This window comes from Cucurbita pepo, chromosome 2 (genome assembly GCF_057944985.1).
Source record: "Cucurbita pepo subsp. pepo isolate OVF chromosome 2, ASM5794498v1, whole genome shotgun sequence".
Taxonomy (NCBI): Eukaryota; Viridiplantae; Streptophyta; class Magnoliopsida; order Cucurbitales; family Cucurbitaceae; genus Cucurbita; species Cucurbita pepo.
In genome coordinates this window covers 14,869,457-14,883,490 of record NC_141799.1, presented here as the reverse complement: position 1 = coordinate 14,883,490, position 14,034 = coordinate 14,869,457, and the positions used below count along the sequence as shown (strand labels likewise).

General features: G+C 34.8%; 4 protein-coding genes and 1 non-coding gene across 6 annotated transcripts; 3 read left to right on the top strand and 2 right to left on the bottom strand.

Annotated features, from left to right (window-relative positions):
• The first annotated feature begins 375 nt into the window (after positions 1-375).
• Positions 376-447, top strand: TRNAH-GUG (transfer RNA histidin (anticodon GUG)). Its single transcript has one exon. It is a non-coding gene; the product is annotated as a tRNA-His (tRNA).
• Positions 448-531: 84 nt separating this feature from the next.
• DIM1A (Ribosomal RNA adenine dimethylase family protein) lies at positions 532-2,367 on the top strand. The gene is made up of 2 exons (XM_023670019.2): positions 532-1,073; positions 1,476-2,367. The coding sequence occupies exons 1-2, from the start codon at positions 762-764 to the stop codon at positions 2,229-2,231; spliced, it is 1,068 nt and encodes a 355-aa protein (XP_023525787.2). The 5' UTR covers positions 532-761; the 3' UTR covers positions 2,232-2,367.
• Positions 2,368-3,116: 749 nt separating this feature from the next.
• On the bottom strand, positions 3,117-5,691 carry LOC111787690 (uncharacterized). 2 transcript variants are annotated; one of them, XM_023667720.2, is made up of 2 exons: positions 5,556-5,691; positions 3,117-3,621 (listed from the first exon to the last, which is right to left on the bottom strand). In XM_023667720.2, the coding sequence occupies exon 2, from the start codon at positions 3,614-3,616 to the stop codon at positions 3,332-3,334; it is 285 nt and encodes a 94-aa protein (XP_023523488.1). In that variant the 5' UTR covers positions 3,617-3,621; positions 5,556-5,691; the 3' UTR covers positions 3,117-3,331. The 2 variants fall into 2 exon arrangements, with proteins under 2 accessions (XP_023523488.1, XP_086976964.1); XM_087120838.1 differs by lacking the exon at positions 5,556-5,691 and adding an exon at positions 3,929-4,069.
• On the bottom strand, positions 5,556-8,478 carry LOC111789080 (uncharacterized). Its single transcript, XM_023669722.2, has 7 exons — positions 8,237-8,478; positions 8,084-8,155; positions 7,427-7,494; positions 7,107-7,248; positions 6,828-6,908; positions 6,601-6,717; positions 5,556-6,496 (listed from the first exon to the last, which is right to left on the bottom strand). Exons 1-7 carry the CDS (start codon positions 8,375-8,377, stop codon positions 6,422-6,424), a joined length of 696 nt encoding a protein of 231 aa, XP_023525490.2. The 5' UTR covers positions 8,378-8,478; the 3' UTR covers positions 5,556-6,421.
• A 3,304-nt stretch (positions 8,479-11,782) lies between these two features.
• Positions 11,783-14,034, top strand: LOC111789124 (small COPII coat GTPase SAR1A). The gene is made up of 3 exons (XM_023669772.2): positions 11,783-12,127; positions 12,313-12,444; positions 13,485-14,034. The coding sequence occupies exons 1-3, from the start codon at positions 11,999-12,001 to the stop codon at positions 13,803-13,805; spliced, it is 582 nt and encodes a 193-aa protein (XP_023525540.1). The 5' UTR covers positions 11,783-11,998; the 3' UTR covers positions 13,806-14,034.

The following is a 14,034-nucleotide window of genomic DNA, read 5'->3' as shown; positions in this document are numbered from 1 at the left end:
GAATGATAAGAATTCAGAGAAGCAAAAAAAAAAAAAAAAAAAAAAACGATGCAGAGCTAAATTTTGATTGATTAAATAAACTTAGATTCAATTAAACTATATACATGATTAAATAATTATCTTATAATGACTTATAAATTAAATATCCATAGAAAAAAAAATTGAAATAATATGTTAAATTTGGTCATTACAACTATATTACATTAATTTACCGAACACCATAACTAGTTTTTTATTGCCTTAATTAAAATTTACCAAACCAAATATATATATATATATATATATATATATATAACTTCTAAGCTTAAGGATTAATTTAATGAAATTAAAGATTTATATTATATATATGTATTATTGGTAATATCATCCCATCAAGTGGCTGTAGTTTAGTGGTGAGAATTCCACGTTGTGGCCGTGGAGACCTGGGCTCGAATCCCAGCAGCCACACTTTCCTTTTTTAATTTTATAAAAAAACTAATAAATCATTTAATCATCATAACATTTAAAAATATTTTTCTGATATAAAAATAAACCCCAAAACCCTATCCTTCCTCTGGTTCTTGCCGCCACCCTTCTCTTTCTCCTCCTCCTTTCGCCCTATCAGCACGCATCTCCGCCCTCGAACTCTTCCTCCTCCTTCCTATCTCACTCTCTACGGCAACTGCGCCGCCGCACCCTCTCTGCCGCAGCTGAACACCGTCCACGCCATCGCCCTTTTATTTCATCTCACCTAAACTCTCTCCTTCTGAGTTTCGGCAACAATGGCGGGAGGCAAGATGAAAAGGGAGAAGCCAAAGGCGTCGGCGAAGACTGCACCGTATCAGGGAGGGATTTCGTTTCACAAATCCAAAGGTCAGCATATTCTTAAGAATCCCATGCTAGTCGACTCTATTGTTCAAAAATCCGGAATTAAAAGCACCGATGTGATCCTCGAAATCGGTCCCGGTACTGGAAATCTCACCAAGAAGCTTCTAGAATGTGGTAAGATGGTTATTGCAGTCGAGCTCGATCCTCGTATGGTTCTCGAGTTGCAGAGACGGTTTCAGGACACTCCCTATTCTTCTCGCTTGAAGGTACGTTTTCCTTTCGTTCGAAGCTTTTTGTGTTTTTTTCCATTTGGTTTAGTTGATAATTAGCCATGGGAGTGTTTTTTTTCTTGTTCTTGAAGCTTCTGCTCATTGCTACTCTGGTTAACATTAGAACTGGATTTCTTTCTGTTGCATGAATTAATCGAACTAACATTTACAACATTTCCCTTTTCCTTACCTATTATCTTATGAACTTCAGATAAAGAATAGTCCATTCCTAATCTATCAACTCTCTGAAGCTGTTCATTGATTGGTTATTCTCATCAAATTATCTTAACAATTGTTTGAACGAACCGAGTGTTGTCTGTATAAGAAGATTTGTGATTGTGCTTGATTAAATTGGTAAAGGAGTGAATTTATGTTGGTGTTTTTACTTGATTCCCTCAGGTTATTCAAGGAGATGTACTCAAGACTGAGCTTCCTTATTTTGATATATGTGTGGCAAATATTCCTTATCAAATATCATCTCCTCTCACATTCAAGTTGCTAAATCATCAACCATCTTTTCGGTGTGCGATCATAATGTTCCAGAGGGAATTTGCAATGAGGCTTGTTGCTCAACCTGGGGATAAACTCTACTGTCGTTTGACTGTAAACACCCAACTCCTATCTCGAGTATCTCACCTCCTGAAGGTCGGCAAGAACAATTTTCGTCCTCCACCGAAGGTGGACTCGTCAGTAGTTCGAATCGAGCCAAGGAAGCCACGAATTGAAGTGAAGCAAAAGGAGTGGGATGGGTTCTTGAGAATCTGCTTCAATAGGAAGAACAAAACTCTTGGATCAATTTTTAGGCAGAAGAGTGTTCTTTCTTTGCTAGAGAAGAACTACAAGACCTTATGTGCACTGAATATCCCACAGCAAGGTTCTGCAGATAAGGATGATGGTGAGTTTGACTATTCGAGATTTGGCAATTCGAACGAGGATCAAACCATGGAAGTAGACGACGATGGAGGTGACGAGGAGATGGATATGGACGATAGCGACGCCGAAGGTGGAGAAGGGGAGGCTTCTGAATTCAAGGATAAAGTCATGGGTGTTTTGAAGGAGGGAGATTTTGAAGAAAAGAGGTCATCGAAACTCAGCTTACAGGAGTTCTTATACTTGCTCTCTTTGTTCAACAAGGCTGGCATACATTTTTCTTGAATTTTTGTTATGTTCTTGAAGTTCTTCCCTACAATAACCAATTTTGTCCTCCCCCACCCACTGCTGTGTTTTGTGACCACTTCCCATTATTCCCCTCTGAAGTAGTAAAGTTAAATCAAGTTTGTTGCGTTTTCTCTTTTCCTGCTTTATGTCTGGCAATTGAGATGCTATTCTTGTCCTTTTATTGTACTAAACGAAGTATGTATTCTTTTATGCTTGTATGATTGGGATGTATGGTTGGTTTCATCTTGATTATCGAAACATTCTTTATAAGGGTGTAGAAATCTCTCTTGTAGACCCGTAGAAATCTCTCTCTTGTAGACACGTAGAAATCTCTCTTTTGTAGACACCTTTAACACTGTGAGACTAACGATAATACGTAACAGGCTAAAACGGACAATATCTACTAGTCTGGACTGTTACAAATGGTATAAAAGACACTGAGCGAGCTTTGGCTGTTACAAATGGTATAAAAGTGTAACAGGTAAAAAAGCTAGATAGCGGGTGATATACCAGCGAGGACGTTAGTCTCCAAGGGGGTGGATTGTTATGTGATTGGAGAGTCCAAGGGGGTGGATTGTTATGTGATTGGAGAGGAACGAAACATTCTTTAGAAGGGCGTGGAAACTTCTCCCTACCTCTCCCTAATAGATGCGTTTTAAAACTAGAGTGTGGAAACTTCTCCCTACCTCTCCCGTGGAAACTTCTCCCTACCTCTCCCTAATAGATGCATTTTAAAACTGTGAGCACATTTCTCCCTACCTCTCCTTAATAGATGCATTTTAAAACTGTGAGGCTGACGGTAATATGTAACGAGCCATTGCCTTCTCCACAAAAGCAATGAGCGATCCTAAAGCAATGAGAATAAAGGAAATTCCTGGTATATAATTTGAACTGAATACGTGTTATTTGAGTCTTCTTTTTTCCAAATCATGCAAAGATAGGAGAGGAAACAAGTTAGAGCTTAGATTCAGAAAGGGAACCCAAGGGAGTGACAGAAACATATGCCAAAAAACCCAAGAACACCTTAAAATTAAGTTCTATATTCATTTCTAAGACATTATTATTTAGAATTCTGGGGCAATCCAAAGGCAGAGAAATTATGTTAATTTGGTCTTCTTTGACTTCACTTGAGGCTTTTCAGTGGTTTCATCATCATCGTCCTCAGAAGCCTCTTCAAGAAGTTCATCTGGGACATCGTTAGGAACATTATGTTTAGTTATGTACTCCTTCAAAATGGCCATGCTCTCCTCTTTCATAGAAATCAACTGCTCTGAGAGAGTGCCTTTATTCGCTGTATTGACCAAATGTTTCTCTGTCCCTAAGCGAAATGAGGCCTTAACTCGAGGACTTCGAGAAATAACTTCTTGAGCTTGGGCATCCATTGAATCTGGCAAAGGTTAATGTAAGAAAACACTGAACTGAAATTGAGGTAAAAAGAAGCACGATTGGATACTTGAAATTTACAGGGTCTTTCACTACATGTTTAGTTACAACTCTGAGTAGCCTAATGTGTAGATGCATTCTTGCCATTAAAATAGAATTCAAACGATAAAAGAAATTAGCAATGGTTCTTTTTCTGCCTGCTGAAAACTACGATTCTAGCAAGCCAGTTACGGATCTTACTGGTAACCACACCTACTGCCACTTTAACAATCATCCTAAACATTTCAAGCATCAAATAAATCATAACTTACAAAGAAACAGGACTGAACAGGTGGAAGTTCAACAAGTATCTGAGGGTCACTTTGGTAGGCAATTTGAGTTCTGTTTTACACTCGGAGGGAAACTTCGATAGCTAGCTTCGGTATTCATATGTGTTGTGCTATTGAAAGAGGGGAAGCTGATAATGAGAACAAACTTTTCAGGCCAGAAGCTGAGTGGCTTTTCTTCTTTCTGTTAACAAATCGAAGTCCCATGTTATTTACATGGATGGGATAAATCAGAAAATGTCTGATAGGGGCATGTTATTAGGAATATATTTAGAGTATTAAGAGTATACTGCTAATTTGTTAGGGAGTTTGGTATGCATTTGGTTGTAAATAGAGGGAGTGGGAAACGAGAAAGTTAAGCAATAGTTCATCTGGCTTAGGGCTTGAGTGATCTCGAAGGTTCCACTTGTTAGTCTTGCTACACTACACGACACGAGTGTAGTCATGTTTGAACAAGTTTTGATTATAAGGAGAGGTGGAAGAAAAGGCTTGGAATTGATTTAGGAGCTTCGCTGCCCAACAGTATGGTGTACTGACCACACCGAGAGATTGAAGGAATAGGAATTGGGTACTCGACAGAAGTCGGGAAGAGTTTCCACCTCAACCGAAACAAAACACTTTACTATTGAATCAATTCTTTTTAATGAATAGATCCGATCGCAACTGACTACTATCAGCTCGAGGTTGGTTAGATCCAACGGCTGGGGAGGCAATCGTAGAAACGAAGCTCGTCGCTTTGCCTTCCACTTTGGTTGCCAAGCAGAGTTTCCTATAATCTTCCCTCTTTGCCTTGCGCGCTTCCCTGATTACTCCACTTCCCCCATTCAAGTACCTTGAAGCTCATGGTTTATATTGTAGCTTCGATATCTTTCATATTTCAATATATTTCAGGTTCTATCAACGCCATCCCATCCTTAAACTCAAAACTCATATGGTCTACACTTGAGAAAATGTCTGATAGAAATCCAAACTAGTAATAACTCAGCACGAGAATCGAATTGGACAATAAGTTAAGTCCTTCATACTCCAAGAGCTGGATAAATGTCGAAGAAAATTGAACACAAAGATAAGTCTTAGGCCAAGGTCAGCATTCCTGGCTTCCTATATTAGAAGCTCAAAGTGGCCAATGGAAGGCTAAGGGCTTGTTATTCGGAAACTGTTCTCAAAAAAAGTCCTAAGTTTTAGTTTTCAAATCTAGTTTTGATCGGGACAGTAAAAACTACACTGCTCACGGTCCCATACGATTGGTAAGAAGAACAACTTCGGTTCTAGAAAATCAGCCATCAACAGAAACGAACCCAAAGAAAATAAGAATAAGTACCAGTTATCCAAACATATATTCATCAAATTTTGAAAGACCTCCTAGAAAACAGGTATAAAAAGTGAATCCAGAACCATCTATTTGCAGATTCCAATCTTCGAACTTCAATTCCCAAACTACACCACCATTTACCTTTCCAGAATCCTAATTTAGGGCTCCAAAATCAGGTTCTACTAAAGAAGTTAAAATCAATTAAAAGATTCAAACATAAATGACCATTTCGAATAGGACCTTGTAAATTCAGCAACTCATATCTATCGATGAAATGATTCATCTCAAATTTGAACGTACCTGTAGAGTGCAATCTACGGAACTCCGCTGCAGTACTGATCTTTCTCCTCCTCTTCTTCTTCTTCTTCTTCTTCTTCCTCTTCCTCTTCTTCGAGAGAGATAAAGGGAAATTGAAACAATTGGCGGGAGAGACAGGAAGCTATGCTCGCACTCGCACGAAGCCCTAATTGGGTAATTGACACAAAAATAAATAAAAAAAGTAATAATAACAATTTTAAAATTAAACGTTTAATATTCCAAAAAAAAAACACGAAAATGCTAAATATATATTATTAGACAAAACATGCTGGAAGGTAATGGACATGTGACACCCGAGTAAAAGAGGGGTACGTGAATGAACTGAAAACCACATCTGAATAAGAGCGATTCTGATAATAGAATGTCTTAGAGTAACACCCGAGTAAAAGAGCAGTACATGAATGAACCGAAAACCACGTTTGAATGAGAGCGATTCTGAGAATAGAATGGCTAAGAGTATCACTCAAGTAAAATAGCAGTATATAAATAAACCGAAAACTACATCTGAATGATAGCAGTTCATAGAATGGTGTTTGCTGCTCACCCACTACATTTTTTTTAGTTTTTCCTTCACCCGATCACGCTGTCTGAGGTCGACATTTCCTTTTAGTTAATCCGTTTAACTTTTAACTAAAAAAATGTATTCTTTATCGACCAAAGTCGGGTCCACGTCTAGTTACAAGGACATTAATTTTTCTATATTTATTGAAATAAAAACATTAAAAACTAAATTTCACCAAAGGTAAAAATTCATTACCCCTCCAATAATATACAGAGTGAAAAATAAACTAAATTATCGAAATAAAATTAAATTAATTAGAACAAAAAAAAAAAGTCTGTATAAAGCTTTAGACAATATGATGGAGCCTTCTTTCATCATCTTCAAACCTCGAAATATCATCATCTTCGTCGTCATCAGAATCCTAATTCAAACACGATACCGAAACTCATAGTCAGCCATGAAAACACCTCCGACATCTTTCTCATTTCTCAAAGCTTTCAAATTTTAGTTTTTAAAAAACCTCACCTGATCTCGATATCGGTACTGATAACGACTTCGACGAATGTTGTTTTGAACGTTGGTGATACCTCGAATTATCACGTACATAGGGAAAATGATCCCACTTGCTCTTAAAAGAAGCACCTAAGAATAAATCGCTTAATTAGTACACAGCATCGAGACCAAAATGATATTTTGACCGTAAAAGTAATATTCTCGAGCATAGGAAGAGTCGAATCGAATCGGGTACTAACCGTGGCGAGCGTAAATGGATAATCTCCCGCGCCAACAGCTAGAACATCATAGAAATGTCTCACCAACAATACTAAAGTGAACTGCATAAAAAAAATTAAAATTAAAATATTACTTTATTTAAGTTAAATAAATAAATAAATAAATAGTGGGTGAAATTAGAAAGTAAACGGCTACTAATCTAATTTAAAGTAGTGATTAAGGTTAAATTAAGAATTTAATTAATATTAGAAGAAAATTAGAAAAACGGGCAGAGAATATTCATTGACCGAGGAACTTACGGTGAGAGCAACCGATTTACAATAGGAGGCACCGCGGTCAGTGGTGGTGGAGCAGGCGGAGTCCGACGCGCCGTCATCAGCGGGCGGAGACGCGGGCTCCGCCGCCTCTTCTTGCTCGCTTCTCGGGATTTGCGCACCATCACTGCAAATCCATTTCTTAGAATTTCAATTTAATTAATTAATTAATTAATTAATTAATTTGATTCCTAAATATTCGAAAAAATCGCCAGCAGAGCCGATGAATTGGCTGTAAAGCATGTCTGGCTCGCGCTTTAAGAAATCTCCCATTTCCAAATTTATAATTTAACTAAAAAAAATACCTAATGCTGACACCTGGATCGCCGAGTTGTGGCTTCTTAGAAGGCGCTGTATAGCCCGGCTCGTAATTCTACAAAATAATTATTATTATCATTATTTTATTTTCTTCCCTAAATTAAAAAAAAGAAAAGCATTTAATAATAAATTCATTAACAATACGCGGAGAAGTCAGAAGCCTTAAATCTTGGTTTATTCTCCGGACATTTAATATTAAAATATTAATTTAAAAAAATTAAAAAAAAATGTATTTTCTTCAAATTAATTAACTTGACAAATAATACACTGAATTCTTTTCATAAAATGCATATATACAAATATAGATATGTGAAATTACCAAAGTACCCATGGTTCAATTCAATAACACATTAATGTCCATAAGAGAAATTAGTAATTATATATTTTTAAAAAAATTAAAATAAATCGTAAATTTAACAGAGAAGAAGACGAATTCCAGAATCCCATAGAAAACCAAACCAAACCAAACCAAACCAAACCAAATCAAACCAAACTCAAAATCAACCAGCTGTGCTTAAAAAAACCCATTACAGAGCTCTGGAAAACAAGCTCGAGGTGTGTAAAACTCAAAATCAACGAAAACCCAGTTGAAATTTTGAAGAAAAAAACCGACCCAGAAGCTGAAAAGCTAAGAAGAACCGAACCTGGAGGCAAATTTCACAGACTATGCTGCCCTTTTCGGTGCACCATCTCTGAATACAGTCTCTGTGGGCGAACTGAACCGGTGGAAACAAAAGAATATTAATAACAATCAGAAGAAGGAGAAGATTGAAGGGGTTTTTGAATTTAGGGGTTACCTTAATGGTGCCAGAACAGGCGCAGGGGGCTTCAAGTTGTAGGGCACTTTCGAATTCCTCTTCGTGGCAAATCCTACAGCGAGAGACATCGTAGGACGTTTCGAATCGGAAGTCGTCCACGTACAGAATCGCTTCGCCCATCGACTAATTTTTTGAATTTTCTTTTTTTTTTTTTTTTTTTTTTTTTTTCCACTGTTTTTATTCAAAAGCTCTCTGGTTTCCCTTCCCTCTTTTGTGGATTTTTTTTTTCTTTCATCTTTAAATAAAAGAGATTAATGTGAATTTCCCAAAATGCCCTTTGTTTATGGGGGACCAACGTGGACTTTTCTTTTAGAGGCGCTGGATGGAGGACCTTAACGCAACGCAACGCACCGCAACGCCAGTTCATAAATTGTGAGTATGAAATAAACCATGGAAGTCAAGTCCAATAACTTCGAATTTTGAATAAAACCGTTCCATGTCCCGCTAGTAAATAGTGTCCGTTTTAGTCTGTAATGTATTTTCGAAAGTGAATTGTGAGATCCCACATCAATTCGAGAGAAAAACGAAGCATTCAAATATGTAAACCTCAATTTAGTAGCCATGTTTTAAAATCGTATGACTATAGATGATCGGTAACGAGCTAAATCGAACAATATCGACTAGCGGTAGACTTGGGTTATTACATATACACACTAATTTTACTTTAAGTAAATTAAAATAGTGTAACGAACGAATCCATTCACTCCGCTTGTTTGAATGTTTATTTTCTTGTATTTAATTAGTCAACATTGATTTTCATTTAATTAACGATATTAAATATTTAGGATAGAAGTTACTAATTAAAATTGTTTATAAAATTATAAAATTATGTTTTTACAAAATTATGGATAATTTTATATATGGGTTTATCTCGTTTATTTTTATATTCTATATTTTCTTAATTTCCATGTCATATTTTTTCAAAGTTTCAATTTTTTTCTTTAATTGTACCTTGATTTCTAATAGTCTTTTATACTATTAATTAGTATTAAATTCAATTAAAAAATGACATAAATGTCGTAATAAATAAAATTTCAACCCTCATTATTAGTCAAAATTATATAACTTGTTTGGTAGTTAATTTATTTAATGTAATATTAAAGGAAAAAATTGGAGATAAAAAAAAAAAAAAACAAGTAATTTGTATTATTCCGATTTGATGATAAAAAAATCAAAACAATTACTTATCTAAAAATTTTATTCAACTAAAATTCGTAGCATCCAGATACTTTAATGCAAATGTCTCGACGCTGTTTACGTGAGTTAAAGTAAAATAAGTAAATATTACAGTAAATTTGTAACGTTTTAATTATTAATTATTTGTTAAGAAAAATATGTAAATGGATAAATAAATTTTAAACATAAAATTGTTTATAAGCTTATAATTTTGTATAAAAACTTATCTTAGAAACAATAATTAGTAATATATTAATATTATTGAATTAAATATGAATATTTTATAATTCTTATTTAAAAATAATAGTTAGCGTTATGATTGGAATATGAAAACTTGGTGCCAAAGAATATTTAAAAATAATAATAATCAAAGAATTTAAAAATCATTTTAATTAATACCCTAAGTTATTTGATTAAATAAATACGAGAGACTATAAATGACGAGGAATAATGAAGAACATGCCCCCAAGTTTTGTCAAATAAATAATGCAAATTAAATATTCTCGTGTTAAATATAATAATATTTATTTAATTTCGACCTCTAAAAAATTATATACGTAGATTCATTTGTGATATATACCTCATAATTGTAATAATTGAAAATAAACTATTAATTTAATATTTATTAAAAATTAGTTGTGTCTAAAAATTTTGATTTATGTTATTATTATTTAGTTTCTGTCATTTAACGTCATTACCCTGATTTTCACTAATAATTATGTAATTAAGCTAATGACAAAAGGGGTAATTAAAATTTTTAAAATTAGAAAATAAATAATTAAAATTTATTAAATTTAGCTTAGTAAAAAAAAAAGATTATTTTTTTAATATTTTTTTAAATTATAATTAAGAAAAACATGACAAATATGGAAATCAAATAGTAATATTTGGCGAAAACGTGGCAGTACAGTTGTCGATTAAACTCCTATTTAGTGTAGAAATCCAAGTTGGCGTGTGACGTGGCATAATTATCAAAATAATGCCACGTGTTAATGGGTCATCCTTCACAATAATAATGGATAAGGTCTCCCACAAATGGGAGATCAATTATACTTTTCGTCTTTATTATTTTTAAGCATAAATAAATAAATAAATAAAATAAGATAATTTCTTACTTTTTTTAATGGCCAATTATAAATATTTCATTAATTCAATAATTGAACCCAAAAAGTACATATCGAATGTATATTCTTTGACTTTGTTACATTTATCTTGATCCATCAATTAATTTTAATTCTAGTAAATTTCTATTATAAAAAAATTAAAAATTACTTAATAATTATTACTTAGGTCAGAAGGGCAAAATGGTCTTTACAGCATTAATTTGTCGATGTTTTTAAGAAACCTGTCCTTCCGTTTACAGTTTGAATTTGCGGTGTTTGCAGGTTCGGATCAGGAGCCTTGGATTTTAAAATCAACGGTCATGAAATAATTTAAAATTTGTGGGCCTAGTAGTGGGGGCCCATGATCACCGGCCTGTTTCGAAGGAAGACGGTGGCCGAGATCCTGTGGGCCCAACCCAAAGTCACTTCTCGTAGTTTCTTTTTAAGAAAATAAAATAAAATAAAATAATGTATTTAATTTTTTGGATATTAATTTTTTTGGGATGTCGACGTTTGTACTTATCCTCTCTCTATCCTTTGTTCTTATCGTCTTAATTATGGTTTTCAATTTCGATTCTCATTCTTTCCCTTTCTTTTTTTTTCTTTTTTTTTTTTTTTGTGAATTATATTAAATTAATTTAAGACCAATCATTACAATTTATTAATCCACACCTTTTTAAAAAAAAAAAAAAATTAAAATAAATATAGCTTACGTGTATTTAATCGATTAAATAAAAAATTAAATAATACCCAATTAAGTTGGAGGATGAATTTAAAATTTTAAATGATTTAATTAATTTTATATTAAAGAAAATGAATATTGTTTTTAAATATTTTAAAAAGTTACCCATTCAAAATTGGGTATGATGGGAAAGCCCATCCCCAAAGAAATGGGCCGTGATTTCTTTAATGAAGCCCATTTAACACTGGGCTTGTGTAATACGGCCCATTTGTTTTTTATTTTTATTTTTTATTTTTTAAATTTAAGCCTACAATCACTACTTTTGTAATTATATATATATATATATATATCACAAAGACAACATTATGATTATAAAAAGCATAGGTTATATAAAAATGAGTGACCAAAAAAGTGGAAATTGGATGAGATTATGATTGGTGTGACACTACCATTATTCAATCCTTTAATTATTTTAATAAAAATAGTATGATTTAACTAATTAAATATATTTATTTTAATTGAAATTTAAATATATATAAAAAAAATAATAATAATATTCGATGAAAAATGAAATGCACCCGAAATTCAGAAACGGGAGCTGTCGTGATTTCGCATTAGAGTTCACACCCAACAAAAAGCTGTAAATTTTGGATCCCTTTCGTGTTCTCATCTTCTCCATCCAAATTCCCAATTCCTCTCTGTGGATCCAGCCCCACCGGTTTTCAGCCGACCTAGATCCCGCTCAATTTCCCTCCGATCTGCCTTCAATCGTCTCCACCGATGTTCCTCATTGACTGGTTCTACGGCGTCTTGGCCTCCCTTGGTCTCTGGCAGAAGGAGGCCAAGATCCTCTTTCTCGGCCTCGATAATGCCGGCAAAACTACTCTTCTCCATATGTTGAAGGATGAGGTTTGATTTCTTGCCTTTCTGTTTGCTTGATTTCTGTTTTTGCAATTTGGGGGAATCGGTGTGTTTAGATTTGGATTTGACTGAGGAATCGAAATGGTGGGGGATTTTGGCTTGATTGTTATGGTGTGGATTGGTTATTGTTGTTTGTTTGTTTGTTTGTTTGTTTTGGTTTCTTTGTTCTATAGAGGCTTGTTCAGCACCAGCCTACACAGTACCCGACGTCTGAGGAGTTGAGTATTGGAAAAATCAAATTCAAGGCGTTTGATTTGGGTGGGCATCAAATTGCTCGTAGAGTCTGGAAGGATTATTATGCTAAGGTAATAAAACGCTGTTTTTCTTGAATTCAAGCTGATTGTATTTACATTTTCGTGGTGAATTTCTTGGGCATTCGGCTCTGTTGAGGAGCACTGTACTCTTGAAACTTGTACTCTTTACCAATTGTTATGTGTTTTCAGATTACAAATATGTTTGATTCCCAGCTGGTTGCTGGAAATACTCATGAGCTTAATATTTGTTGCATTTTTCATAATTATGCTGTCAATTCCTCTAGCTGATGTGTTGTAGCAGAATTTTTTCTATAATCTTCTGAACTTGTTGCGTTTCCATCTATTATGCTTGCAAATGCCCCCACACCGTTCTTCCATTGATCCAAGTTGAATGAACAATGCCATTAGTTACTTTTGTTATTTTCAGTTTGTTGATATATATGAGATCCTATTCAAAACCGAGAAAACCATCAAAAGAGTCGATGGTATACTCGTCTGCCTGATTTTGCAGAGAAAAGACCTCTCCAAAGTAGTCTTTTAGTATAGAACAGAGGCATCTAGTGTAGTGGCTTTGGGAAGCCCTCGTCCAAATGAGTATTTTATAGAGGCCGACAAGGAATTCCATTAATAACTGGCCGTTTTGATTGTTTCGAACAACTCGGTGAATTTTTCTTCTTGAGCTGCATATCACTCGTTCAGTTTTGGTGCTTTCCATCAGTTGTTTATCTTACATCTTGCTGTTTGATTGCCTTAATGGAAACTTCCTAGTGGTATTTTTTCTTAAGAATTGATACATGATCTTCTGAACTCTGTTGCTGAATGGATTATAACAATGTATCCATAGCACGGCACCTTCGAAAGAACTTTAGTTATGTTTTCAAGCTGTCGGTCTGTCCAGTTTTCTGTTCTGCTGAAGCTAGAGAGCATTTTGCAGAGTCGGGTTTGTAGACCGTGTGGTGTTTGGTTTTCTGCAGTTTGTGTTGTTGTGCTATATGGATGATGTTGGATGATTTTTCATATATTTCCAACTTACTGCAATAGTATGTCGCTTAAGACGCGCTTCTAATTTTGTATGAAAATGAATATAACAGGTAGATGCTGTCGTGTACCTAGTCGACGCCTTCGACAAAGAAAGGTTTGCAGAATCGAAGAAGGAACTCGACGCTCTTCTCTCTGATGAATCGCTTGCTAACGTGCCATTCCTTATATTGGGCAACAAGATCGACATTCCATATGCAGCCTCAGAGGACGAATTGCGCTACCATCTTGGCTTGACCAACTTCACCACTGGCAAGGGAAAAGTAAATCTGACTGATTCAAATGTACGTCCATTAGAGGTATTCATGTGCAGTATCGTTCGCAAAATGGGTTATGGCGACGGTTTCAAGTGGATGTCTCAATACATCAAGTAGGTAATATCAACGAGGTATGTCAACGGTTTCACGAACCGATGAAATCCCGTCGTCCTAAGCCCCCTCGAGTCGTCAGAGATTGCAGTTTGATATCCAGTGTGTTGGAGGGGCTTTGGATTGAACTTTTTTCTTTTTTGTTTTTGCTTTCAGACGATGTGTGGAAGGAGGAGGTACTCTAATGCTTTCTATGTAAAATTCACTTCCTACCTCAAGTTTATTATTTTTAACA